General features: G+C 52.6%; 1 protein-coding gene across 1 annotated transcript in view; it reads right to left on the bottom strand.

The window, feature by feature from the left end:
- Nucleotides 1-27,937, bottom strand: part of LOC144930023 (uncharacterized) — a 285,123-nt gene that overhangs the window by 136,722 nt on the left and 120,464 nt on the right. Inside the window, 1 exon segment of the mRNA XM_078851060.1 lies at nucleotides 15,905-15,917. Coding sequence (XP_078707186.1) covers nucleotides 15,905-15,917 — 13 coding nt within the window.

Below are 27,937 nucleotides of genomic sequence, written 5' to 3'. Positions count from 1 at the left end.
CCATTTATGCAAATTATAGAGAGGAAAGTGGAAAATGAGAGGGATTTTATCGCAGTTGTTCATAGGAGGTAAAAGCTGAGTGTATTTCCCACCACTATTTGGTCAATGAATAGAGCGGAAATGGGCAACGTTGGCAAACGTTTGAGATCCATATTCAGGAATCTGAGAAAAGGTGTAAATCTGAGATTTTCGTCATAATTTATAATCACAGAGACAGGGAAAGCTCTCAGGGGCATATTCAATTAGAAGTAGACAACTAGAGTAAAAGTGGGGCAAACTTTTTTATCAATCTTTGAGACGTACAGAGAAAACGTGTCACAAACTACGCAACTGAGAACATGGGATAAACGCCAAGACCGGGGGGCTTTTATGTGGCTATTAAAGAACGAGCTGGAAAAGGGGGGACCGTTTGTGATATAAAATCCAGCCTGTCCAATACAGAAGCAGAAAGTGATGGTCCCCCCCCACGGCCCCCGTTCACCTGGGCAGCAGGGAGCCCTCTGAGGGGCTGACTGGAGGGGGTGGGGGGGGAGCTGGAGGGCTCCCTGGGGGCGGGGAGGGGGCGGCAGTGGGGGATGGGCAGGTAGGGGGCAGAGAGTCACTTTCCTGCCCCCCCCGCCCAGCGCTCCCCCCCCGGGGTCTCCCACTCACCGGAGCACGGGGGGGTTAATGACGGGCCCCACCCCGCACAGACCCCGGAGGGGAGCCGCAGCTGCTCCTCCGACAGATCCGACACGAGGCAGCGCCTGGTCTGCTCTGGGCTCCGCCCCCAGACGCTGCCCCGCCCCTGTCTGCTCCAGGCCCCGCCCCCAGGCGCTGCCCCGCCCCCGGTCTGCTCCAGGCCCCGCCCTCAGGCGCTGCCTCGTGTCGGGTCTCTCGGAGGAGCAGCTGCGGCTCCGCTCCGGGGTCTGTGCTGGGGGGGCCCGTCATTAACCCCCCCGTGCCCGGCCGGGGGGGGCTTTGTCCAGCTGGGACCAGCCCCGGGCTCTGCCCGCCCCCGACCCGGTGAGTGGGAGACCCCGCGGGGGGGGGAGCGCTGGTGGGGGGGCAGGAAAGTGACTCTCTGCCCCCGGCACGGCTGGGATTGGGGGGGGCAGAGACTGGGGCCCGGCGGGCGGGGTCCCTTGGGGGGTGTTGGGGGGAGAAGCCGGAGTTGCGGGGGGTGGGGGTTGAACTGTCTCTGTGCAGCCAGGAAATTCCCGGGGGGGAAGTGGGGGGCGGCGGGGGAGTTAATTGGATCCCCTCCCCCCCCCGGGCACAAATGCCCCCCAGTTTTCCCCTTTTCCCTCTCGGTAGCTCCCACCTGGTTGTAAACTCCCCCCCACCCCCCCATTGATCCGCTCTCTGGTCTCCCCTGACCCCCCCCCCGTCTCTCCCTCCTCCTCACATGTCCATTGAAACTCCCCTCCCTTGGGGGGGGCGGGATTTCCCTCCCCCCCCGTTTTATCCGCAGCGATTTGTCCCGGTGTCGGTGGGAAGTTGGAGCCCGGAGCCATCCCCCAACCTGGCTGCCCCGGCGTGGGGGTGGGAGGAGACGCCGGGTCTCTGCCGGGACGGGGAAGGGAGGGGACGTGTCCCCCATGGGGCTGCTCCCGATCCCGGCTTCCCAGTCCCACTTGATGCCCCCAACTGCCGCACCGTTGCCCCCAGCCCCCACCTGCCCCCCACCTGCCCATCCCCCACTACTGCCCCCTCCCCTCCCCCAGGGAGCCCTCCAGCTCCCCCCCCCCGCCCCCTTCAGTCAGCCCCTCAGAGGGCTCCCTGCTGCCCAGGTGACCGGGGCCGGGGGGAAGACGACGATCACTCTCTGTTTATGTTTTGGACAGGCTGGATTTTATATGACAAACGGTCCCCCCTTTTCCAGCTAGTTCTTTAATAGCCACATAAAATCCCCCCCGGTCTTGGCGTTTATCCCATGTTCTCAGTTGCGTAGTTTGTGACACGTTTTCTCTGTACGTCTCAAAGATTGATAAAAAAGTTTGCCCCACTTTTACTCTAGTTGTCTACTTCTAATTGAATATGCCCCTGAGAGCTTTCCCTGTCTCCGTAATTATAAATTACGACGAAAATCTCAGATTTACACCTTTTCTCATTTTCCTGAATATGGATCTAAAACGTTTGCCAATGTTGCCCATTTCTATTCATTGACCAAATAGTGGTGGGAAATACACTCAGCTTTTACCTCTGTGACAAAGTGGGACTGTTCTTAATGTTCTTAATGTTTCCTCTGAATAGTGTGGGGTGCCTCAGTTTCCCCTAGGCAGTTCTTAAGTATCTAGGTGGTGGGATAAGGGTGTATGATCATTGCAGAGCCCTAGAGGGCAGGTGTGTGCAGGAGTCTGGACACAGAGAATGGCCGACACCCTGTTTCCTGGCCACTGATGGCCTGGGCCCTTCCCCCCTGCAAGGTGAGTGCTAAAGGGTTGGAGAACAAAGGGATCCGGTGACCTCCTGGCCCGGGAAAGGAACTAAGCCCAGAGGAGGAGGGGCTGGAGGGAGTTTCAGTTGGGGGCTGGCTGGGACATGGAGTGAAGGGCAGACGTGGTTGTCTGGCTCACTGCCCCCACCAAAATGGCCCCAGCTGAGGGGTCCTGTTCTCTGCACCTGCAAGCTCTGTTTTAGACCATGTTCCTGTCATCTAATAAACCTCTGTTTTACTGGCTGGCTGAGAGTCCCGTCTGACTGCGGAGTTGGGGGGCAGGACCCTCTGGCTTCCCCAGGAGCCCTGCCTGAGCGGACTCGCTGTGGGAAGCGCATGGAGGGGCAGAGGATGCTGAATGGTCCGAGGTCAGACCCAGGAAGGTGGAAGCCGGGTGAGCTGTGTGTCCTGCAGACAGGCTGCTCACAGAAAGGCGACTTCCCCAGAGTCCTGCCTGGCTTCGTAGGGAGCAGTTCCAGAGCATCGCCCAGGGACTCCGTGACAACCTCCTATCAACAACTGCTATAAAATCCCTCTCATTTTCCACTTTCCTCTCTATAATTTGCATAAATGGATCCAAAATCCCTTAGATTTCCAACCTTTCTCTTTCATTTCTGAACACTGATCTCAAATCTCAGGTTTCCCTCTTACGATGTCATTATCAAATGTCAATTAAAAATCCTCTCGAGTTTGGGGCTGTTCCCCATGTCTCTAAATCCTAGCAACTTGTCCTTCTTTGGGGGGAACCTGTCGCCCTGAGAGCTTCTCCATCCTGGTTGGGAAATTAACCCCCCTGCAACAATGATCATCTTTCCTTCTCCTTTGAGAATCATTTGTTCCCTCCTTTCTCTCTGTTAAAAATGTTTGCTGATAAAAGAGACTAGCCATATATTCAATACCCATCAAAGCCAGGGGCCTCCCCCTGTTTGGGGGATGGGTGGTTCCCAGTTGGTAACAGGAGAGTTCATAGAATCATAGAATATCAGGGTTGGAAGGGACCCCAGAAGGTCATCTAGTCTAACCCCCTGCTCGAAGCAGGACCAATTCCCAGTGAAATCATCCCAGCCAGGGCTTTGTCAAGCCTGACCTTAAAAACCTCTAAGGAAGGAGATTCTACCACCTCCCTAGGTAACGCATTCCAGTGTTTCACCACCCTCTTAGTGAAAAAGTTTTTCCGAATATCCAATCTAAACCTCCCCCACTACAACTTGAGACCATTACTCCTCGTTCTGTCATCTGCTACCATTGAGAACAGTCTAGAGCCATCCTCTTTGGAACCCCCTTTCAGGTAGTTGAAAGCAGCTATCAAATCCCACCTCATTCTTCTCTTCTGCAGGCTAAACAATCCCAGCTCCCTCAGCCTCTCCTCATAACTCATGTGTTCCAGACCCCTAATCATTTTTGTTGCCCTTCGCTGGACTCTCTCCAATTTATCCACATCCTTCTTGTAGTGTGGGGCCCAAAACTGGACACAGTACTCCAGATGAGGCCTCACCAATGTCGAATAGAGGCCTCACCAATGTCGAATAGGTCGAGTTGGCTGGACCCTTTTCTTTTCTCCAGCTGGCACAGGATGAGGAGGTCCCTCTGAGTGCAGCGTGGTCCAGAAGTATCCCAAACCCCATGAAAAAGGGTCTCCGTGAGGGGGGGCTTCCGGCAGTGCAAAGCTGTAGCCAACTCTGGGGTGGATCCACGGTGGCCATTATTTGCTAGTGACAGAGTATGGAAATTTCTTACTTATTTTGGCCCTCCATGGCTTCCCTTCTCCTGTTAAAGAGGCGTCCCCCCGGGCTCCCCCCTGCCTGTGTGACTGGCCAGCAGGGGGTTGTGATAACTTTCTGTCCACTTGTCAGACAGTGTGAGGGAACACTGTTGCTGGGGGGTGCATGTCTGTGTGGGGAGATTGCAGCGGGAGCTGAAGGGGCATTGTGGTAGGGGGAGGCCTCTGGGTGGCTGGGCAGGGGGGACCCTAGTCAGGTTGGCGGGTTCTGGAGGGTTTGGGGTTTCGGGGGGTAGTTCTGATGTGCCCAGCCCTAAGGCTATGGGTCCTGGAGGTGGGTATGGCTGGGGGCCTGTTGGCTGCAGACCAGTGGGGGTGGGGGTCTCTTGGGCAGGTGGGGCAGGGGATTAGACGCTGCCTGGTGCTGTGCCAGGGTCTCTGCCTGGGATTGCCCAGCTGGCTCCTGGGACCATTGCCATGCCCAGTGCACAGAGCTGTGGTGGGGCGGTCCCAGGCGCAGAGTGAGGGGTCCTCCTCTAAAGCGTCAGGGGGTCCTGCTGGGAGGAGGAGGGGGTCCCAGGCAAATGGCCTGGCAGATTCTGGTGGAGGGCAGGTGGGGGTCCTAGGCAGGCAATGGGGAAATCCCAGGCAGGCAGTGAAGGACTATAAAATGACTCTACACAAACAGCCCCCCACCCCATTTCTCCTGCCATTTGCAGGAGCAAATCCAGCCATGGGGGAGCAAACAACCCAGGAATGAGAGTTTCCTTGCAGACAGGCATGGAGAGGGCACAGGGAAAAGGAGATAGAGAGACTGACAGGGTCCGTGGGATAAAAGAGTTTTGAAAGAGATTTCCAGCTCTCTCATCTGCCCAGACAGATGTATTACTGCACTGTGGGGAGAATCACTTTCCTGTGGACAAGACGAGGATGAGAGAGAGGAAAACCCAGTTCCTGACTCCATGTCCCTCCTGCTGGGGTGTGGCTGTCGTGGGGTCAGTGTCAGAGGGAATCCTCGAAAGGGACTCCTTTGGTTCTGCTTTTTTCTAGGATTGCGTTCAGAGACTTTATTTTGGGATGCGGGAGGGAGAAAGGAGGTTAAAAGTGTGTCTGTGGGCCTAGCCTGGCAGGAGGGGCCAGGTCTCTGCTGTAATAAAGAGATTGAGCATTTTCTCAGCACGGAGGAATCTCGGATCTCGCTCTGCAGGGAAAGAGCCTGGGGGAAGCGTGATGTGAAATGAACTAATGCCCGTTCCTAAACTTCCACAACAGCCCTTCTTGCCCGGCCAGGTTGCAGAACGACGCTCATGTTTCTTTCCGGTTCATCCCGTCCTCCCATGGGACAGGGGAGCGACATGGCTGCAGAGTAGCCAGCTCAGGTAGGGATTATTGTGGGGGGTTCTGATCTGTTCCTGCAGGAGGGAGAGGGACAGGAAATACACGAGAGAGGGGAAAGTTTGCACCATCTGGTTTGGAGGTTGGAGCGGGGCAGGAAATGCACAGGGTGGAGAAAGGGAGGAGGCCAGGGGGTGGCAGACCTGCTGGGAGTTGTTTAATAAGTGGCCTAGATTCTATGAAGAGACCCATGAGGTTCGGAGGTGGAAATGCTCCAATCTGGTGAACAGAAAATAACCTACCTAGATGGGGCTGGGAAAAAGGACCAGACTCCTAGTGCTGGAGCCTGACCCAACTAACCAGCGGGTGCCTTGAAATACGAAGGGGGAAGCCACCAGTCAGGCTTAGGGGAGATTCCCCTGCTTCATATCCAGTTCCAGGAGTGGCTAAGTCATTATGCAAGGTAACCTATTTCCCCTTGTTTTTTCCTGCCCCCCCCCCCCGCCCCCCACGTTCTTGTTAAACCCTGGATTTGTTCTGGAAATGGACCACCTTGATTATCATACACATTGTAAGGAGAGTGATCACTTTAGATAAGCTATTACCAGCAGGAGAGTGGGGTGGGAGGAGGTATTTTTTTCATGATTTGTGTGTATATAAAAAGCTCTTCTACACTTTCCACAGTTTGCATCGGATGAAGTGAGCTGTAGCTCACAAAAGCTTATGCTCAAATAAATTGGATCGTCTCTAAGGTGCCACAAGTCCTCCTTTCCTTTTCACAAGGAGGAGGGTGTTGGGCTTCCTACAAGAGATCTCTCCCTCGACCCTGCTCAGGGCAGCATCTCCGGGAATCTGGGGGAATCCAGACAAGGGAGCTCCAGCAGCAGAACTTTGAAACTCAGCCAGGATTACAGATGACACAACTCCTCACTGCTCCGGATTGCCCCGTGCATGGGACAATGGCCTCGGTTGCTGGTGAAAATCCTTGAGACCTGGAGAGTTGCTCCCCCATCCGCATGTGCACTAACCACAATCTACCTTCTCTGCAGACTTGGTTTTTTGAGTCCCTCATTCCTGAAGTCACATGACCCCGATTCTTATTTTTCACATTCTGCATTTCTAGACTATTTAGAGTCTGTTGCTTGTGAATGATAGTTTCTAATTTCCCAGTGTTCTCCACAGCCAGGGATTTTCCTACTCCCTCCCATTGCACTGGACTCACTAGGTTCCCTGGTATTTAAGAACGGCAACACTGGGACAGACCAAAGGTCCATCTAGCCCAGTGTCCTGTCTTCTGACAGTGACCAGCGCCGGGTGTCCCAGAGGGAATGAAGAGAACAGGGAATCATGAAGTGATTCATCTCCTGTCACCCATTCACAGCTTATGACAAACAGAAGTTAGGGACACCATCCCTGCCCATCCTGGCTAATAACCATTCACGACCTGTCCTCAATAGATTTCTCATGGTGTTTGTTTGTTTTTTTTGTATCCCAATTATAATCTTGGCCTTCACAACGTCCTCTGGCAAGGAGTTCCCCAGGTTGACTGTGCGTTGTGTGAAGAAATACTTCCTTTTGTTTCTTATAAACCTGCTGCCTATTAATTTGATTGGGTGATTCCTAGTCCTTGTGTTATGAGAAGGAGTAAATGACACGTCCTTATTTACTTTCTCCATGGCAGTTTTGATTTTATAGACCTCTCTCATATCCCCCCTTTGTCTGTTTTCCAAGCTGAATAGTCCCGGTCTTTTTAATCTTTCCCCGTACAGAAGAGTTTCATACCTGTAATCATTTGGGTTACCCTTTTCTGAACCTTTTCCAATTCCAATATATCTTTTTTTGAGATGGGGCAACCACATCTGCAGGCAGTATTCGAGATGTGGGTGTACCATGGGTTTATATAGAGGCGATAGGATATTTTCTGTCTTCTTATCTATCCATTTCAGAATGATTCCCAACATTCTCTTTGCTTTTTGACTGCCGTGGCACACTGAGTTGATGTTTTCAGAGAACTGTGCCCAGTGACTCCAAGATCCCTCTGTTGAGTGGAAACAGCTCATAAAGAGCCCATCATTTTATATGTGTAGTTGGGATTATGTTTTCCAATGGGCTGCAATATGGTGCTATCCTGACACCTCGTCCTGCTGAGATCCTGCATTCAGTGATATCCCTGCCCTGCCTGTTCCCGTTCTCATAAAAGAAGAAGAGCATCCAAATGCGTGTTTACCTTCATTCCCTCAGCGGTCCTCATGGGAATCCCTGATCAGTTCCAAAGTGTATTAAAACCTTTCTTAAAGGGTTACCTCTTGGTGGTTATCAGGTCCTGTGAGTTTGTAGCCCAGAAAGACCCCCCTCAGTCAGCTCAAACTCAGCTGTTTATTCCCCAAAAGTCTGTTGTCTTCAGTCTCCTGAATGAGGGGAAATCTGTCACTACCCCTTTCTGCGTTGGGTAAAGCTTCAAAAGGTGGAGCTCTGCATAACCAGCCTTGAGATCTGGCATTCATCACCCTGTAGTGATACCAGCTTGCACAGGAAACCCATCCCGCAGCCCTTCCTGGTATCATGTGGCGCATCTCGGCATCATAGTCTGTGAAGAATTCATGCTTTCAAGGGCTGGCTTAGATATACAGATAACAGTCATAATTAGGGCAAGAGTTTGCAGGCAATGAAAAGAGAGTAATTGACAAACGTGAGCAATATCTAATCCTTTAAAGCCTGAAAGTGCCTTGGGGGGAGGGGACAGGAGCCGGCTGTGTGGGGGCGGTGGGGCTCAGATACTGGGCATTGAGAGCCTAGAGCCAGCTGTGCGTTGGAGAGATGGGGCATGAACCAGCTGTGTACAGGGGAAATGAGCAGGGGAGAGGTGCTGTGGACACGGCCACGAGCAGCTGTGAGTGCCGTCCTCTCTGCAGCATGATGAGAGAGCCTGGCGTCCCACTGCCGATCCCAGACTTGTATGAGGAGGGAAGAAATTGGCATCAAGTCTCAACCGCAGCCAGCCTGTGCCCTGGGGAGGAGACGGGTGTCTCCAGGGAGAAATCTGGGGGATTGTGACCCTGCATGCCCCACCCACCCTCTGATCAGCAATTCTGGATATTAACGGTGATTCCACAATGCAGTCCTAGCGACAATTTCCGGAAAACACTGGCCCTGGTTGTAACATTAAATCCGATAGTCTCAAGATCTAGGCCTGTGTTGATCAGATCTGCCACTCTGCCTTCACGGAGTTCACTCTGCTGGTGGGTTCTACCCCTTCCCCCATTCTGTGTCTGCCTTGTCTATTTAGATTGTAACTTCTTCAGGGCACGGGCCATCAACGCTTCTCGGTTTGTACTGTGCCTAGCAAAATGAGGACCCACTGTCAGTTGGCCCTTAGGCACTAAGGTAATGAATATGATTTATAATAATCATCTCCTGGCACTTTGAGCCAAGGAAGCCGGCCTTGGGACGTTACTACTTAAAAGTGAGCTGGGTTTAAAAGCATGGAATATTCTTTGTGACAAGTATCCCACAAATTCCACTGACCTCCCTTGTTTTCTTTGCCTTGAGCAGGGTTTCCAGTTTCCAGAACTGATGTGATCTCGCAGCTGGAACGAGGGGAGGAGTCGTGCGTCCCAGACCTTCATGGCTCTAAGAAAAAAGTGCTCCCGAGAGCTCCCTGCATAGGTGAGGCATTGGTTAAACCAACCCCAAAACTGTCGGTGAATACAGGAAACATTTGGGATGCCCTACAAAGACCTTGCGAGCTCTCCAAGTTCAGGATTGTTCCCTGCAGATGTAGAATCATTAGGCAGAGGTCACTCATGGCTTCCCACCTATCCTGACTGACAACTAGCAGCAGGTCCCTCCCCAATCTCGCTGTCCCCTGAGATTTCTTCTGAGATACGGACCCAGAACTGATCCCTTCCTTTCTCTCCTCTGGGGAAGGTTGAAGGGAAAATAAGCTCCTGATAGGTTTGATCTGTCCTGTACACATTTTGGTTCCTTCATCCCTTTTTCCATTCTTCTCTCTGAGATTTCCTTTCTCTCTGGCGCAGGCAGAGACTTACGTCTGGAATCGCTCGGTCTCCCGTCAGGTGTTGGGATGGTGAGTGAAAACGAGAAGGAACCCCGGTAGGAAGATGCGGAGCGAGTAGAAGCCCATGGGATGTTGTCAGGAAGGTCCAAAGGGAATGATTCTGGGAGCTGTGCACGCCCAGAAAAAACAAAAGCCTGTGAGAGTCAGCAGAGGCCAGAGGAAAACTTCGGTAGCCAGTCAGACCTTATTACACGTGAGAGAATGAACTTGGAAGGAACACGCTACACATGCCTCGAGTGTGGGAAAAGCTTCAAAGGGAGCTCGGACCTTCTCACACATCAGAGAATCCACAGGGGTGAGAAACCTTACACATGCTGTGTGTGTGGGAAATGCTTCAAGCGGAGCTCGCATCTCATTGCACATAAGAGAATCCACATAGATGAGAAACCTTATGGCTGCCCTGAGTGTGGGAAACACTTCAAGCAGAGCTCACACCTTATTACACATTGGAAAATCCACACGGGTGAGAAACCTTACGGATGCGCTGAGTGTGGGAAACACTTCAAGCAGAGCTCACACCTTATTACACATCGGAAAATCCACACGGGTGAGAAACCTTATGGATGCCCTGAGTGTGGGAAGCACTTCATTGACAGTTCATCCCTCCTCTCACATCAGCGAATCCACACAGGGGAGAGGCCCTACACATGCTCTGAGTGTGGGAAAAGCTTCAATCACAGCTCTACGCTAATCACACATCAGAGAACGCACACAGTAGAGACCCCCTACATGTACTCTGAGTGCGGGAAAAGCTTTAATCGGAGCTCTGTACTGACCACACATAGAAGAATCCACACAGGTGAGAAGACTTATGGATGCTCTCAGTGTGGGAAACGCTTCAATCGGAGCTCATACTTTATCATACATCGGCGAATCCATATGGGTGAGAAACCTTATGGATGCCGTGAGTGTGGCAAACACTTCAATCAAAGCTCAGCCCTTATCACACATCAGAGAACGCACACCGGAGAGAGGCCCTACACGTGCTCTGAGTGTGGGAAAGGCTTCAATCGGAGCTCAACCCTTATTAGACATCAGAAAATCCACATGGGAGTGATCTGGAACAAATGCCTTGACTAGGGCTGGCCAAAGGTATTTTTTTCTTTTAAATCACATTTGCTAATTCCCACTTAGTGATCTGTGCCCCATCTTCACCGTGGTTACTCAGCTCCCCCAGATGAGTTGCCTGCTCCTGCCTTTTGCAGCTCACCCTTCTTTGGGGTCAGTCCTGTGATGTTTTCTATCAACTCCTTTCCTTTTGAGTCGAAGGAGCGTGTGTCCCTCCAGCCAGGAATGTTCATCAGCTCCAGGTTGGGGAGAGAGGTTTGTTCCCAACAAGCTACACTGAGGCAAAAACTACCCATGCCTTACATCCACTAGGACTGTACATGGCGTTGGCAGCTGAAGTCACTGATCTTGGTGTTAAAAGACAATTACAGTTGTCGTGCAGATGCAGCCGAGGTGCAGTGGTTGGCATTAGATTTCCCCTTGACCTGACCTAAACTCCATCACTTTTCCTAGTCTAAACAAACCCTGCGCATAACAGTTATACTGTTCCCCCATTTAAAAACAATTGTTAGTCATCAAGTTCCCCCACCAGGATCATATTGTTTCATTCCCAGTTGTCACAGTTCATCAGAGCGCTGTTGCTTCAGGTTTTCCTGAAGGCAGATATTTTTACTCCCGTTTTCCTCCCTTAAAATATATTGAAGTATAACAAAGAGCAGGAATAGGGAAGGGATAGGGAAAAATGTCTTTTCCCCTCTGTAACAACAGAAGAACATAGGGTAAATCAGAGGGATTCTCCATCACCATCTCTATCCCCCTGTTCTTCAATTGGTAAGATCAATATTTCCCGAAGGGGCTGGGAAGAGGATTCTCTAGTAAATGATTTGGAACTAAGCAAAAGACCCATTCATTTGCCTCCCAAAGCAGTTGTGGCCCATGCCCTGCAGGAGGTTGCTCCTGAAGATCTTCCCTTCCTAATCAGGTGCATGTTGCCTCTTATTTGGGAAATGCAATCCCTTCCTAGGTAGAGATGGGAAAAATGGAAGTGACATTTCTGTTCAGCTCACTCCTGGGAGATGCTGTAAATGTGTAGGAAATGGCATCCATGAGGAATGTGATAGAGCTGCAGAAAGACACCCATTTTGAGTAGATACCTGACATTTGGTGTCTTAGAGGGATTCTAAGCCGCACCTGAATTTAGTCCCTTATTTAAATCTGAGCCACCAGATTAAAGAAACAAAAGGGCATATTTGGGGGAGTTCTACCTCAGTATCGCTACTGGTATGTCGTGTGGTTGGTGAAGAATTCTACGCCAGAGCCGTGTAAAATTGCTACAACTAAGGTCAAAGATTTGAGAAGAACTCAGGTAGAAATGAGAGGTACGAGTGGTTGATTTTCACCCCAGAAATGGACGCTATGGTGACCTGTGGCCAAGGTAAACTGTTTTTAGAATTGCTCACACTTCTAAAGGATGCCATGATGAAATTGGGAACAACTGTCTTTTACCATTTGGATCCCAAGTTTCCTGAAGCAGAGAGAGAAACAGCTGATTCCTTCAGAGCCATGCCATGCCTATGGGTCCCAAACTGGCTGCCTTGCTGGACAAGAAGCACTTCTGTGTTGGTTAAATGATGGTAGCCAATGAGGGAATGTAACAGATTCCAAGTTCAGACTGCAGGATACATGAATGCTGAGTCCAGAGTCTGTGGTTTGGTCTCTTAGTTTTGCTCTTGAGTCTAATGCATGTGTCTCACTGTTCCGCCTCCTGCTACTCTGAAAGATTAGAAAGTGTGAAAGTAGAGCACAGGTGGTTTTTCTCATGATGCAGCCTTCCCACGTAGTGTGAGACCCCTTCCACCCACACTTCTGGGAGAAGACCCAGGGAGAAATGAACCCTCAGAAATGGAAGGCTCCTAGGTTATGGGAGAATGTGATTTCACACAGAGCTCACTGGGTGAAAATGGGAATTAAGAGAAAACTGCCCTAAAGGTTTATAGTTTGTAATCTTTGAAGAAATTGTTACCAGCAACAAGGAAATTGCACATGAAGTTTATTAGTGTAAGGTAAGAGGCTGATTCTGTGATCACTTTCAGTGTTACAGTATAATTCAGGTTTTCTTCTAGCCCCCTCCTACAAAATAGCAAATGGTGGCTAATCCTGCAATAAAAACCTGACTCCAAAGGAATCAGGTTTGGGGGAAAATGTGAGAGAAATAGCATGTACGAGAATAGAGACCCAGTATAGACTGGAATGATTTCTGTTTCAAATGGAATTTATTTGGTAAATTTTAAAATAAATCTTCTGTTGGGAGGAAAACTACTTGAGAGAAGATGTGGAACCTTTTCCCCAGTGAGAGGGAAAGAGCCAGAGAGTTCCCCAGGGCTCTTGTTCGCAAAGCAAAGATGTCACATTAGGCAGGAGACGTCAAGATCTACAATGGTGATGGGCGAGTGATGGGAGCTTTTCTGGGTGGTTGTTGTTTGGTTGTTTTTTTTCATGTAATTTTTGTTTTGTTTTTGCAACTAGTTCTTTTTATAGCTGCTGAGCCCCCTTGTCCTTTTGAGCACAGCTCTTTAACCCTCAGGCCTGGCTCTGGAAACCTCAGAACCGGCTTTGCGGTTTTTTTTTTCATGTTTGCTATCTTTGGAGTTCACACATCCACACGACATGCGGTTCACAGCAACGGATACTTTGAGAAACCTGCTGGGTGAAGCAGGCCTTTTCCAAACTGACATTGGCCCAAATTCTGCCTCAATTCAGCTGGATTGGGACACGTCTGTGTCAAAGGAGTGGTTCACACCTGATTTGCCCAGAGACCTCAGAGGAGGGGTAGTTAGATATAGGATAAGTAGGAATCGACAACAATTAAGTTAAATATAAAGGTGAAAGACCCTCACCTTGCAGGTCAACAAGCCTGTTCTGTTCTTTCCCTCCAATGCATCTGGCACTGGTCGCTCTCAGCTAGCACACTGGGCTTGACGGACCATTGGTCTGACCCAGTCTATGACCTGTCGTGCGTTCTTATGGAAGTCCTCTGCGGGCTTGTCTACACGGGCAAGTTTCTGCACAGGAAAGCAGCTTTCTGCGGTGTAACTCCCGAGGTGCGCACTCAGATTTCGTGATGCATGATAGGAAGGGGCCATGACAGGGACACACTGCCGTGCGGGGTCAAAATGAAGGAGCTGTGACATGCCTACCACAAGGTGCAGGAGGCAAACTGCTGCTCCATATTGGGGGCTAACTAACCCCAGCATCACGGCAAGAATCTACCTAGCAGCTGGAGAAAAAATATGAATGAGAGTCAAAGACACCTCCACGTGGCGTGTCTCTTCCCCAATCTCAACACCTGGAAGATTGTCTGGAAGACTCAGAATTTGAACTGCAGAGATTGGTCTCAGGCTGAGAGGGAATTCAGTCTGTGTATTAAGAACTCAACATGGCCTGGAGCAAGCAGTGAGTGAGAAAAGCTGTTTGATCCAATTCTTGCTTAGTATATTCAAATTAGAGTTTAGACTGGGAGTCTGTTTTCATTTGTTATGTAACCACTTTTGACCTCTGTAACCAATACTTATACTCAGTTAAAATCTAACTTTCTGGAGTTAATAAACTTATTTTACTATTTTATACTTACTCCTGGGTTTGTCCAAAGTGCTTGGGAAAGTTGCTCACATGACAAAGGCTGGTGCATGTCCCCTTTATTTTTGATGAAGTGGCGAACTAATTAATGAGCTTACACTTTTCAAGAGAAGGACTGAGACGATCGCATTCTGACCTTTTACTGACACTTCTTTAATAACTAAAAAAAAAGAACAGGAGGACTTGTGGCACCTTAGAGGCTAACTGATTTATTTGAGCACTGTCCAGTTTTGGGCCCCACACTTCAAGAAGGATGTGGATAAATTGGAGAGAGTCCAGCAAAGGGCAACAAAAATGATTAGGGGACTGGAACACATAAGTTATGAGGAGAGGCTGAGGGAACTGGGATTGTTTAGTCTACGGAAGAGAAGAATGAAGGGGGATTTGATAGCTGCTTTTAACTACCTGAAAGGTGGATCCAAAGAGGATGGATCTAGACTATTCTCAGTGATAGCAGATGACAGGACAAGGAGGAATGGTCTCAAGTTGCAGTGGGGGAGATTTAGGTTGGATATTAGGAAAAACCTTTTCACTAGGAGGGTGGTGAAACACTGGAATGCATTACCTAGGGAAGTGGTGGAATCCCCTTTCTTAGAAGTTTCTAAGGACAGGCTTGACAAAGCCCTGGCTGGGATGATTTAGTTGGGGTTGGTCCTGCTTTGGGCAGGGGGTAGGACTAGATTCCTCCTGAGGACCCTTCCAACCCTGATCTTCTATGATTCGATGACCCTCCTCCAGGAGTGACAGAGCCTGGCATGTGCTGGAAGAAGCGGGGAGCTCTGGTGCCCACGGACCTGTCCTGGCAGCTTTCTCAGCAGCAAAGAAATCAATTCTCCCTGCCCCTGAGCAACCCACCCACAGCTAATGGCAGCATTGGTGGGGGGTCCCAAGCTTTGCACCAACGTCCACATTTCAGACCTTCCTCTCATGGCACTTTCCATGTGAATTAGGACAAGGAAGCTGGGGAAGCTCCATGGGGTAATAGAAACCAGGGCTGCAGGGAAGGTTTGAACTCACAACCCCAGCAATATTGCCCTTTGCACTAACCACTTGCACCCCTGCAGGGGCTCCTTGGACAGCGCTGGGAAGTCGGCCGTGATCCGTCTCTGTGGTTCACACCTTTGCCTGGCAATTGAAAGGCTGCCGGTTCAAACCTCACTCAAGCTGTGGCTTTCCAGCAATGAGACTCCAGTCCATTTTAACAGGAAGAAAATCTCCTCTATTCTGGTTTAGCCCCATTTGACTCCTTCTGCCCGTCTTCTTCCTCCCCCATCGGTCCCTTTCCTTCCCCATTGGGGCCATGCAGAGGGGAGCCCCAGTCAGTCTCTGTCACCGAGAGGCTGTATCCCATAAGGGGAGGGAGGGGTCGCTGTAAAGCATTGATAATGGGTGGGGGAGGGGTGTGCGTGGTTAGGGGGAGAAAGTCTGGAGAACTAACAGTGGGGCCCAGAGAGATTCCCCCACAGACTGGGGAGATCCCCTGCTGCCCACCATCACCCAGCTCTGGGAAGAACAACTTGGGATTGCTTGGGGAACCCACCTTTAAAAACACAAGTGTTCCATGCTAGTTACATTTGAATAAGACCAAAGCCGCCTCAAACCCAGTGTCACAGTCACTGGGACGACTTTGTCCTGACATTTTACCGGCCGCAGCCACAAAGCGAGTCAAATTACGGCTCCCGTTCGGCGTCAAGGTTCACAGACGAACCCAGAGGCTTTTCCTTCCTCAGGTTCTGCCGTCATTTCAGTGCTGGCCTGTTCCGAGATTCATCGTTGTGCAAAGCAGCGTCAGGCCCTGAAACTGGACGAGCCCAGAGCAGAGGCTGCCTTCATTTAACCCTCCAAAAACCAACCCGCCGAAACGTGGATTAGCACCCATGCTCCTCCAGCCGCAGGGGAGGCGCCTCATCTGGGCCCCTGGTGCCCATGCTCCAGCAATATAAGAGCACGGGGGCCTGGCTCCACCCAAGTCCGGGGGCCGGTGTCTCCCCCAGCCCCACCTGCTGCCCCCGGGCAATTTAAAAGGGCCCGGGAACCCCCACCGCCATCACCGGCAGCACAAGGGGGCTAAGGCGGCTTCCTGCCCACCCTCGCTCCGTGTAACCCTTCTGCCCGTCAGAGTTGGCAGCAACAAGGGCCGGGTTCAATATCTAGGGGATCCATTCCAATAACACAATGCAAACCGGCTCGAGCCCCCACCCAGTGACCTGGGACAAATATGTACCACCCCCGCTGGGCACCTCCCAGAGGCAAACCTTCCCCTCTCGCAAGCACCTAGTCTGAGTGTAGCAAAAAGCCTTTTAATAACAGAGAGAAACAATGTGGCATTATGTTGGGGAAACAGCACCAACAGGATTCATAACACAACCCACGAGCAAAAAAAAACCCACCCCAAGCAAATTGGGGCATGCCCTTTCCCTTTGGTTCTTGAGTCCAGCAACCCCAAATCACCCAAAATCCCAAAAGTCCAATGACCCAAAAGTCTCTGTCCCTGGTCAGGGCAGCCCCAAAGTTCAAAAATTTATCTGCAGAGCTTCACCTCCCAACCTGGGTGGAGATGGGGGCGGGGGTAAAAGGCACCTTACATGATCTGAAGCTGACCGCCCCACAGCCCCATAGGCCTCCGCTCCACCAGCCGTCTCACAAACTTCTCCACAATAGATCTTCAGGCTCCCCCACTACTGAACACAACGCTCAGTGATTTCGGCTCTTACTCAGTTCAGCTCTTTGGTGAAGTCAGCTTGTAGTAGGGGAGCCTCAGTGCTAGAACACCATTAGCCCGAAATGAGCTTCGCAGCCTGTAACTAGAGTCCTAACGGAATCAAAATTAGCTCTGAGATTCCACAGTGCAGAGAAAAGGAAGAGCAATTAGCATGTAAGGCCATCACCAACGGACCCATGGCACCAAGTATTAATACTTGTCCCCACCCTCTCTCAATTCACAGCGTTTTGGAACCCATGACCCTTGCCTAGCGAGTGCTACTTAGTTGATGGTGAGTCCCTCCATCATAACAAAAGGCCAAGTATAGTTCCCAGCACAGTTCCCATACTCAGGGTAATAACAATTTATTCTTCCTGCCCCAATAACAGAGACACTGGGGATCCCACAGCAGCCAAAGTGAGCATTTGGGCAGCTATGGCCTCGTTCTAGGCGGGGTGGGTGTGCCTATGCAAATGAGATTGGCCCCTGAAGTTCTTTTCCACAACTTGCCAGACCTCACCACCAGATGTCAGGGTGAGGCTCACCCTGACACTGCTTACACTCCGTGTGGCCTGCCAGTCTCGGAAGCGGCTGGCGCGTCCCTGCAGCCCCGGGGATGGGGGGATCTCCACACGCTGCCCCCGCCCCGAGGGCCGACTCTGCCAACTGTGGCAATGGGAGCTGCTGGGGTGGTGTCCGTGGGCAGCGATGGGCAGAGACCCCCCACCTAGGAGCTGCTGCCAGAGGGGGGTGTGGGTCGCTTTTGGGAGATCCCTGAGGTAAGAGCTGCACCCTCATTCTCTCCCGCACCCCAAGCCCCAGCCCAGACCCCAGCCCCCTGTACCCAAACTCCCTCCCAGAGTCCACCCCCTGCACTCCCTCCTCCACCCTACCCCCATGCCCCAGCCCAGAGCCCACACCCCACACCCAAACTCCCTCCCAGAGCCTGCGCCCGCACCCCCTCCTGCACCCCAACCCCCAACCCCAACCCAGATCCCGCACCCAAACTTCCTCCCACAGGCCTCCCCCCACACCTGCTCTCGCACCCCAACCCTCTTCCCCAGTCCAGAGCCCACCCCTTGCACCCAACTCCCTCCCAGAGCCCGACCTGCACCCTCTCCTGCACCCCAACCCCCTCCCCCAGCCCAGAGCCCACACCTGAACTCCCTCCCAGAACCTGGCCACCCCACCCATTCCTGCACCCAATGCCCTGCCCCAGCCAAGACCCCACACCTGCACCCAAACTGCCTCCCAGAGCCTCTACCCCTCACCCCCTCCCACACCCTAACCCCCTGCCCCAGCCCAGAGCCCACACCACACATCCAATTCCCTCCCAGAGCCTGCCCCCACACCTGCTCCTGCACCCCAACCCCCTGCCCCAGCCCAGACCCCACACCCTTCATTCCCTCCTGCACCCCAACACCCTGCCGCAACCCACAGCCCACACCCAAACTCCCTCCCAGAGCCCAACCTCTTTCCCTCTGCCTCCCATACCCAAACTCCCAGAGCCTTAGGCAGATGTGGGGGGAGGTGGACGGGGAGGCAGGACTTGGTCCCATTCTGGAAACCACCAAAAATTGTAGAAACCTGCCGCCCCTGTCCAGCCCAACCTTCTGCAGGTGCCCCTCAGGCCCCACCCGTGCAGGGTTTGAAGCTTGCATTGCTTAAATTCCAGGACGCTGGGGGACTTCAGCTCCCCTTTGTCCAGCGGGAACCTTCAGCCCACTCCCAACCAGATTCTTGTCCATGGCATGACTGTCGGGGGGCTGGGCCCCTCTTTGTCTTTTCTCTCTGGGACAGGCCAGGGTACCTAGAACTGGGGTATCTGAGCACCCAGGACCTTCTATGGAGATGCCCTTCCCCTTCCCCTTCCCCTTCTGTGGTCCCATCTGTCATTGACTCCAGCCTGTTTTCTATCCATCATCAGCACCATCCCAAGCCAGCTGCACCCGCCTCAAAAAGACAGTGTCCCCTGATGGGTGTAAATCATAGAATCATAGAATATCCTCATTTACACATTTCTTTGGCAGTCATGACAGGAGACAAAGGGTTTCTATTCCCAACTTGAAGGCAAGGAGTGTATTAGGGGCAACTCCAAGGGAAAGACTATTGATGGAGATCTCAATCTAAATTCTACACGAGTTTTGTTATCTTCCCTTTTGGTTCTATCCCTGGAAATTCCCCCCGACTAGTCTGCTGAAAGATAAAATCATCTAAATCTGCCTCCAAAGAACCTGACCGGCTGAAGCAGGAGGAGACCTGAGAGACGGCCACTTTCAAATCAAAAGGGAACGCTGAGACCTGCCTGTTGCCACACCCGCCCCCACCCGTCCCGAGGAGAAGGAGGCGCCGACCTGTCGTGTGCGATCTAATGAGCAGGGAAAGAATCTGGGAATTACCTTCTGTAAAAACTCATCCTTTTGTTCCTCAAACACCTGTGGAAATAGCTGATTCAAGAAGTGGTTGACAGAGGGATGGTCCGCGTCTCTCAGCAGCTCCTTGGGTCACCAGCCGTTGTCAACCAAGCCAGTTGGCAGACTGACGGCAGGGCAAGAATGCTGACGCCCAACACTCTTTGCTGTTGGCTCCGTGACATCACAATCAGCTTGTGCATAAACACACACAGACCCCACCCAGAGAGACACACCCCCACTGAGCAACTCCCCACTCTCCCTCCCAGCACTTCCTGCCCACCCCAGAACAGCTGTTTCATGGAATTGAGGATGCTCCGGAAGGGTCAGTTCGGGGCGGGGACATGGCACACTTGGGGCACTGCATGGGATTCTTCTCTCCTCAGTGCAGGGCTCAGCACTTGTCCTTGCTGAACCTCATCAGATTTCTTTTGGCCCAATCCTCTAATTGGTCTGGGTCACTCTGAACCCTATCCCGACCCTCCAGCGTATCTCCCTCTCCCCCCAGCTTAGTGTCATCTGCGAACTTGCTGAGGGTGCAATCCATCCCATCCTCCAGATCATGCACAAAGATGGTGAAGAAAACCGGCCCCCAGAGTGACCCGTGGGGAAGCGGGGGAGGGGGTGGAGGAGAGGAGGCAGACGGTGAGTGGCAGGGACCCCACAGAGGGGGGTGCAGTGGAGGAGAGGGGGAAATCATCCAGGCAGCGGTGGCAGGAAGAGATGGAGCACAGGCGGGGCACTGGGGCCCAGGCACCTGGGGTCTGGTCATCGTTGGCACCAGGAGAGGAGAGAGACAGAGACAGAATGTGTGTGTTGGCCAACATACTAGAGGAGAGACAGAAAAACATGGTAGGATAGCAAGCAACTCACCTCCTGGAGTCATCTGTGATGAAGCAGGACTTCATGTTTCCTCTGAATCGTGTGGGGGTGCCTCAGTTTCCCGTATGCAGTTCTTAAGGATCTAGGGGGTGGGGTAAGGGTGTGTGATCGTTGCAGAGCTCTGGAGGGCAGGTGTGTGCAGGGGTCTGGACACAGAGAATGGCCGACACCCTCTTTCCTGGCACCTGATGCCCTGGGCCCTTCCCCCCTGCGAGGTGAGAGCTAAAGGGTTGGAGAACAAAGGAATCGGTTGGGACAAAGCCCAGAGGAGGAGGGGTTGGGGGGAGTTTCAGTTGGGGGCTGGCTGGAGACATGGAGTGAAGGGCAGACGGGGTTGTCTGGCTCACTGTCCCCCCCCCAAAATGGACCCGGCTGAGGGGTCCTGTTCTCTGCACCTACAAGCTCTGTGTTAGACCATGTCCCTGTGGTCTAATAAACCTCTGTTTTCCTGGCTGGCTGAGAGTCCCGTCTGACTGCGGAGTTGGGGGGCAGGACCCTCTGCCCCCGCCCCAGGACCCCGCCTGGGCGGACTGGCTGTGGGAAGCGCAGGGAGGGGCAGAGGAGGCTGAAGGCTCCGAGGTCAGAGCCAGGAAGGTGGAGCCGGGGGAGCTGTGTGTCCTGCAGACAGGCTGCTCCCCGAGAGGAGACTTCCCCAGAGTCCTGCCTGGCTTCCTGGGGAGCAGTCCCAGAGCATCGCCCGGGGACCCCGGGACATCCTCCTCCTCGATGAAACCTTCTGCTGTGTGACGTGTCGTGTTGCATGTGTCGTGTGACGTGTTGTGTGTGTGACTTGTGTGTCGTTTTGTGTGTGTGAGATGTGTTTATGTGTGCATGTTGTGGTCCATGTTGAGTGTGTGTGTGCCATGTTGTATGCTGTGTTGTGTGCGTGTGACGGTGTGTGCTGTGTTGTGTGCTGTTTTTTTGTGCATGTTGTGTGTGTCGGTGTCATGTGTTGTGTGAGATTTTTGTGTCTCGTGTTGTGTGCCGTTTTGTGTGTCGTGTGTCATGTTGTTCTGTGTGTGTGTCATGTGTGTGGGTGTGTGATATTTTGTGAGCTATGTTTTGTGCATCGTGTTGTGTGTGTGTGTCACGTGTGCCGTTTTGTGTGTCATGTGAGGTGTTGTGTGTCGTATTGTGTGTGGGTGTCTGTGTCATGTGTGATTTCTGTGTCATGTCTGCCGTTTTGTGCCTCGTCTTGTGTGTGTGTGTGTGTGTATGTGTCGGTGTCGTGTATTGTGTGTGATTTTTGTGTCGTGTTGTGTGCTGTTTTGTGTGTCATTTTATTTGTGTGTCATGTTGTTTGTGTGTGTCGGTGTCCTGTGTTGTGTGTGTGTGAGAGACGTGTTTCTGTATGTGTGACGTGTTCTCTCTGTGTGTGTCGGTGTCGCGTTGTGTGTGTGTGTGTGAGTGTCGTCTGTCGTGTTTTGTGTGTGTGATGTTTTGTGTTTGTTGTGTGTGTTGTCTTGGGTGGCCACACAGGGTAAGGCACAAAGCATTCCCCTCATGGAGAAACAGTGACACAACGTGGCCACTCAGGAGTAACACACAAACAATCCCCCCCCAGAGCAACAGTGATGTGTGTGGCCAATTCAGGTCATGCACAAACCATTTCCCTCCTGGCCCAACAGTGACACTGGGTGGCCACTTGGAGTAATGCAGAAAGCATTTCCTCACGGAGCAATGGGGACACTGCGTGGCCAATTCAGGTATTGCACAAATCATTTCCCTCCTGGCCCAACAGTGACAGTGGGTGGCTAAACCAGGTATAGCACAAATCATTTCCCTCATGGAGCAAGAGTGACACCGGGCGGCCCCTTGGAGTAACACACAAATCATTTCCTCCCGGAGCACCTGTTGCACAAACTGAGTGTAATAATAATAATAAACAACAAATTGTTTCACTAGAAAAGGCAGATTTTCAGTGATTATAAGGGATAGCAAACAGAAGAAGGCAGATTGCTAAGCAAATACAAATACACACACATACTAAGCCTAAGATCTTAAAGAGACTGGATTCAAGAAGTCATTTCCCATCCTAAATGTCTTTTGGCAACTTGAAGAGTTTCTGTAGCTTAGACTTCCCGTTGTTTCTCTTTACAGACTAGACTCCTGTCTTAGTCTGGACTCCCCCCTTCTCATTCCCTTTGTCTCTTCAGGTACTTTCTGCAGCCTTTCTACTGCCCTGCATGATTTTCCTCCGCTCCGACGTCTCCATGGCTCCCGAGACCTCACATGTGGGAATGCACACCTACCCGGGTCCTACAAAGGGAGACGGCACCAGGAGAGCAGAGGGGAGAGAGCGAGTTGGCGAACACACGAGAAGACGGCGAGTGCGGACGAGGAACTGGAAGCGCCGACCTGGCAGCCGGGTCTGCAGCGGGCAGAGAGCGGAGGCCTGGTTCCGCCTCCTTGGAAAGAGGCCCAAGCGGCTCAGGCCCCTCCTGCCGCGTTCCCCTCCGGCGAGAGCTCCGGCACCATTCCTCGCCAGAGCCGCTGCGAGAGCCGAGCCGGAGCCCTCGCTCCACAGCGCTCGACGGGGGCTGGGAATCTCGCCCTCGGCCCTGCCGCCCTCTTCCCTCCCGCCCACACCGGCCCCACGCGCCGCCCAGAGACCGAGTTCCCCCGACCGTCCCCGCTCCGCTCTCGCCCCCGCGGGGGGTCGTCTCCGGGGTGTGATTTCGGTGTCGTGTCCTCTGCCGTCTTGTGTGTCGTGTGACGTGTCGGTGTCGCGTGTGATTTCGGTGTCGTGTCCTCTGCCGTCTTGTGTGTGTGTGACGTGTCGTATGTCGTGTCGTGGGCGTGTGAGATGTCGTGTGTCAGCGGGTGTCGGCGAGTGTGTGTGTGTGGGTGTGGGCATATGTTGTGTGTGTGTGGGCGTGTGTGGGTGTCTGTGAGAGACGTCGTGTGTTTGTGTGAGACGTCGTGTGTGAGATGTCATGTGTTGGGTGTGTGTGTGTGTGAGAGGCCGTGTGTTGTGTGTGTGTCAGTCGTCATGTGTGGTGTGTGTCGGTGTTGTGTGTGAGAGACGTCGTATGTCGGCATGTGAGAGACATTGTGTGTGTCCGTGTGTGTGCGACATCATGTGTCGTGTGTGTGTGTGGGCGTGTGTTGTGTGTGTGTGTTGGCGTGTGTGAGAGACGTGTTTGTGTGTGTGAGATATTGTGTGTCATGTGGTGTCGTGTGTGTGTGTGAGATGTGGTTGTGTGTGTGTTGTCTTGAGTGTTTTGTTGGTGTGTGTCGTGTTGTGCGCGCGTGAGACGTGTTATGCGTGTGCAATGTGCAGTGTTCGCCGGACGTGCTGTTTATGTGCGATGCGCACTGTGTTGTGTGTGCGACGTGTGACGTCCTGTCTACAACGTGCGGCAGGCTGTGTGCGATGTGTTGTGAGTATAACATGAAACGTGGGGTCTACAACTTGCGATGTGTGATGCACGAGCAACACTCGACGTGCTGTGTGCTACGTGTTGTGCGTGTGACATGTAAAGTACGACATCTTGTGTGTGACGTGCGACGTGCTGTGTGTTTCATGTGCAATGTGTCAGTGTCGTGTGTGTGTGTCTCAGTGTCGTGTGCCATTTTGTGTCGTGTGTCGTGTTGTCTGTGTTGTGTCTGTGACGTAGAGTTTGCGTGCGTGTGACGTGTTGTGCGTGTGCATGTGCGTGGTGCGACCTGTGCGTGACGTGATACGTGCGACATGCAACAAACTGTGGGTCCGACGTTGTGTGTGTGCGACGTACGTGCAACGTGCTGTGTGTCGTTGAGTGTGTGAGTGTGACATGTTGTGGGTCGTGTTGTGTTGAGCGTGTGTGTGTGTGAGACATGTTGTGGGTCATGTGTGTGATGCTTTCCATGTCGTGTTGTGTGTGTGTCTGTGTCGTGTGTTCCTTTGTGTGTCGCGTTGTGTGCCGTTTTGTGTCATCGTGTGTGTGTGACGTGTGTGCGTCCGCGCGTTCGCCGTATTGTGCGTGTCCGTGTGGGAAGTGCGAAGTGGGATGGGTCAACTTGCCGCCCCCTTCCCCAACACTTTAGCCCCCTGTCGTAAACATGACCCTCCCCCCTTCCCAGGGTGCTACTGACACTAAAACGACCTAAAAGACCCCCGACTGATCACTATTGGCTGCACCCCATTGCCACCCGCACTTCTATGCTGCTGCTGGCCAAACCCTCCCCCCAAAATCTAAACCCCACCCCCTACCCGGAACCCAACTGGAACCCTGACCCCATAACCTGCCCCCCAACTCGAAACCCCTGAACCAAAACTGTAGCCCAACCCTCACCCCAACCCGAACCTCCAGCTCTGAACCCAGCCCCTCGAAGCCTGACACCGCTTTAAGCCAGAGCCCAGGTCCCCATTCCCACCCTGGGCAACAACAGTGCAAACCACCCTCCTGCCCCCCGCCCAGGAATCCTGCTTCTTACCACCCCTTCTTTGGAAATGAACCTTTTCTTCACTTGCATCCCACACACCTTCATTCTCCTTTGAGGGGTTATTTAGTGACAGGGGTCCACACAAGGCAACTCTTTGCTATCACAGCGTAACAGGACACAGAGACGTGAAAACAGTGCAAACAACATTCCACGAGTTTTCAGGAGGTTTAAACACCCAATACATTTGAACATTGAACAGTCGCTTTGATCTCTACTAACACACACATCCGTTGGCCTGAATACACTCTGACACAAGCTGCTCTTTCAGCGTCACGCCTTGTACAAACATTACTGCAACAGCGTGTAGGGCAGCGTGACCCCCGGGGTCTGTGAGCTGGTTTCAGGGCGTCCGCAGGACCCCGCAGCTTCGCCTCCCCGCCTGTTCCACCCACCGCCTGTGCTTCCCCGGAGGGATCTCCAGACTGTCAATGCTGCCCGGAGCTTCCCTTCCCTGCCAGGCCTGAGCAACCAGCGCTTGTAACCAGGCCACTCACAGCCTCCCCGCGGGGAGCGTATGGACACAAACCGGCTGGAGAGCAGTTAGGGCAGGAATCCCTGGAGACTCGGGGAGCATCTTCAGCGGATGAGGGTGACACACCCCACAGGAGCTGAATTTCCCACTCGGGTCTAAGTGGTGCCGTGTGGATGGGGCAGCATGTTTGGGAGGCTCTGTTTGCTGCGGTGGATCCACTGGGGGTTGATGTCGTGGGGGTCGAGTGAAGACCCACTAAATTGACAGCAGAGCGCTCTCCGGTCGCCGTTGGGACTGCGCCGGGAACGGCAGGAGGAAGGGAAGTCGACCGAAGAGCGTCTCCCGTCAACCCAGCCCAGTGTAGACACAGCAGTAAGTCGACCGAAGCGACGTCAAATCCAGCTCTGTTATTCACGCAGCGGGAGCAGCGTAACTTAGGATGACTTCCTGCGGTAGGAGAGAGTCATAAATAGAAAGGGAAGGCTAACCACCTTTAAATCCCTCCTGGCCAGAGGAAAAATCCTCTCACCTGTAAAGGGTTAAGAAGCTAAAGGTAACCTCGCTGGCACCTGACCAAAATGACCAATGAGGAGACAAGATACTTTCAAAAGCTGGGGGGAGGGAGAAACAAAGGGTCGGGATCTGTCTGTGTGATGCTTTTGCCGGGGACAAAACAGGAATGGCGTCTTAGAACTTAGTCAGTAATCTAGCTAGATATGCGTTAGATTCTGATTCCTTTAAATGGGTGAGAAAATAAGCTGTGCTGAATGGAATGGATATTCCTGTTTTTGTGTCTTTTTGTAACTTAAGGTTTTACCTAGAGGGATTCTCGATGTTTTGAATCTAATTACCCTGTAAGGTATTTACCATCCTGAGTTGACAGAGGTGATTCTTTTTACTTTTTCTTCTATTAAAATTCTTCTTTTAAGAAACTGAAAGTTTTTTTATTGTTCTTAAGATCCAAGGGTCTGGGTCTGTGGTCACCTATGCCAATTGGTGAGGATTTTTACCAAACCTTCCCCAGGAACGAGGGTGCAATATTTTGTTGAGGATTTGGCGGGGAAAGACGTTTCCAAACGGCTCTTTCCTAATAAAAAACCCGGTTAGACTTTTGGTGGTAGCAGCGAAAGTCCAAGGGCAAAAGGTAAAATAGTTTGTACCTTGGGGAAGTTTTAACCAAAGCTGGTAAAAGTAAGCTGAGGAGGTTTTCATGCAGGTCTCCACATCTGTACCCTAGAGTTCAGAGTGGGGAAGGAACCTTGACAGATAGACACAGTGTGAGGCCTGAGTTTCCCCTGCAGTCCGGATGCTCAAACACCGGCTTGGCAACACAAGTCAGCAAGCCCAGGCCACATAGAGACAGGCTCAGTGTGCAGTGTGGACAGACCCTCAGACAGCCCCAGTATTGTCAAATGAGGAAATCCTTCCTGTGTTTTGACTTGCTGGTAGAAGAGCCGAGTGACATTGGAGCTCACCGAGCTTCACTGACCAACGCAGCGCTCCAGCACCTGAGCTCTCGGGCTCCCTGCTGAAAGAAAAGCTGAAGGAGCGACCAAGGTCCAAGAGAGGTGCTCGTCTTTGGCCCAGGGCAGGGAGTCCCACCCTCAAAGTGAGAACATTTCTCTCTTTGTCTGTCTGTGTTGGGGCAGGAGTGATAACACGTCCTCCTGCATTGGCTGTTTCAGAGAGTAGTTTCTGACTGTCTTCTCAAAGACAGGGTGCGAAACAGGCCTCAAACCTGACTGAGTGGAAACAAGAACGATGCAGCTCGACTGAGCCAGCTGAGAATTGAGATGTGCCCCTGTGCTCGAGTGAGGGAATGACCTGTGAGGGGACTGGAAACCTGACTGGCCAATTCTTAACTTGCATCTCTCAGCCTCTTTCCTCTGAGTGCCGTCACGGTAGCTTCAATGCTCCAGCACCGGGCGCCCTGCCAGCTCTGGGCCCGACAAGCTTTCCTTGGGATTGGATTCTGGAGAGCAGGGGGGCAGGGAAGCAACAGGTGCATGTGGCTCCGTGGTGAGGTTTCCTTGCAAGATGTGTGTGTGAGTCTGTGTGTGTCGGAAGCACTGAGTGTGGCAATGAGTGAGGCTTCCAATCCTCTGGCTCTGCCGGGAGAAGGGGCAATTCAGGCCATCCCTGAGCTGAGGGAGGGAGATGATTTTCTGACAGGGAGGGACGCCTCCTCCTAAAGGTGCTTGGCAGGCAGCCCTCCTTCCCAGGTGCGTCCCGACAACACCCAGTTGAAAAGGGGCCCTCCCCAGCCCTCCTCAGTGTGGTGACAATGAGCGAGTGAGGGAGCGTGGGGGAGAGGGAGCGACGGAGGGGAGGGAGATGGCGTGAGCGGGCCGGGACCTCGGCGAAGGGGAGCACAAGGGTGTTCAGTTTTGTTGGGCGTGGAAGTTGGCAACCCTCGATCCAGGGGCAACAACTCCAACCTCCAAAGAGGCTGGGCAGGGGCAGGACATCAGCTTGGAGGGGAGGGGTGGGTGGGGCAGTGACATCACCAAGGCCTTTTGCAGGAACTCAGCCCATTGGGCAAAGGTGGTGGGGAGGGGGTGACCTCACAGAGAGACCCCGACATCAGCCGGGCAGGGCTGAGGTGCAGGGCCAGGGCAGTCTCGGAGACCCCCCCTGGCTTTGCTGCCGCACGTCTCCTTCTCCAGGTCTCCCCTCGAGGATGGGGAGAGAATCAGGATTCCCGTCTGTGAGCGTGAGGAGGAGCCTCTGTGGAGTTTTCTCCTTTCCTACCCCTGGTTGTGCCAGAAAACGAACGTCCCTTGGACAAGGTCAGAGGCTCCGAGAGGTTTGGAACCTGTTGGGTCTGATGCACCTGCTGCAGGCAGA

This window comes from Lepidochelys kempii, unplaced genomic scaffold, assembly GCF_965140285.1.
Source record: "Lepidochelys kempii isolate rLepKem1 unplaced genomic scaffold, rLepKem1.hap1 scaffold_29, whole genome shotgun sequence".
Classification (NCBI taxonomy): domain Eukaryota; kingdom Metazoa; phylum Chordata; order Testudines; family Cheloniidae; genus Lepidochelys; species Lepidochelys kempii.
This window is presented reverse-complemented; position numbering and strand designations above follow the sequence as displayed.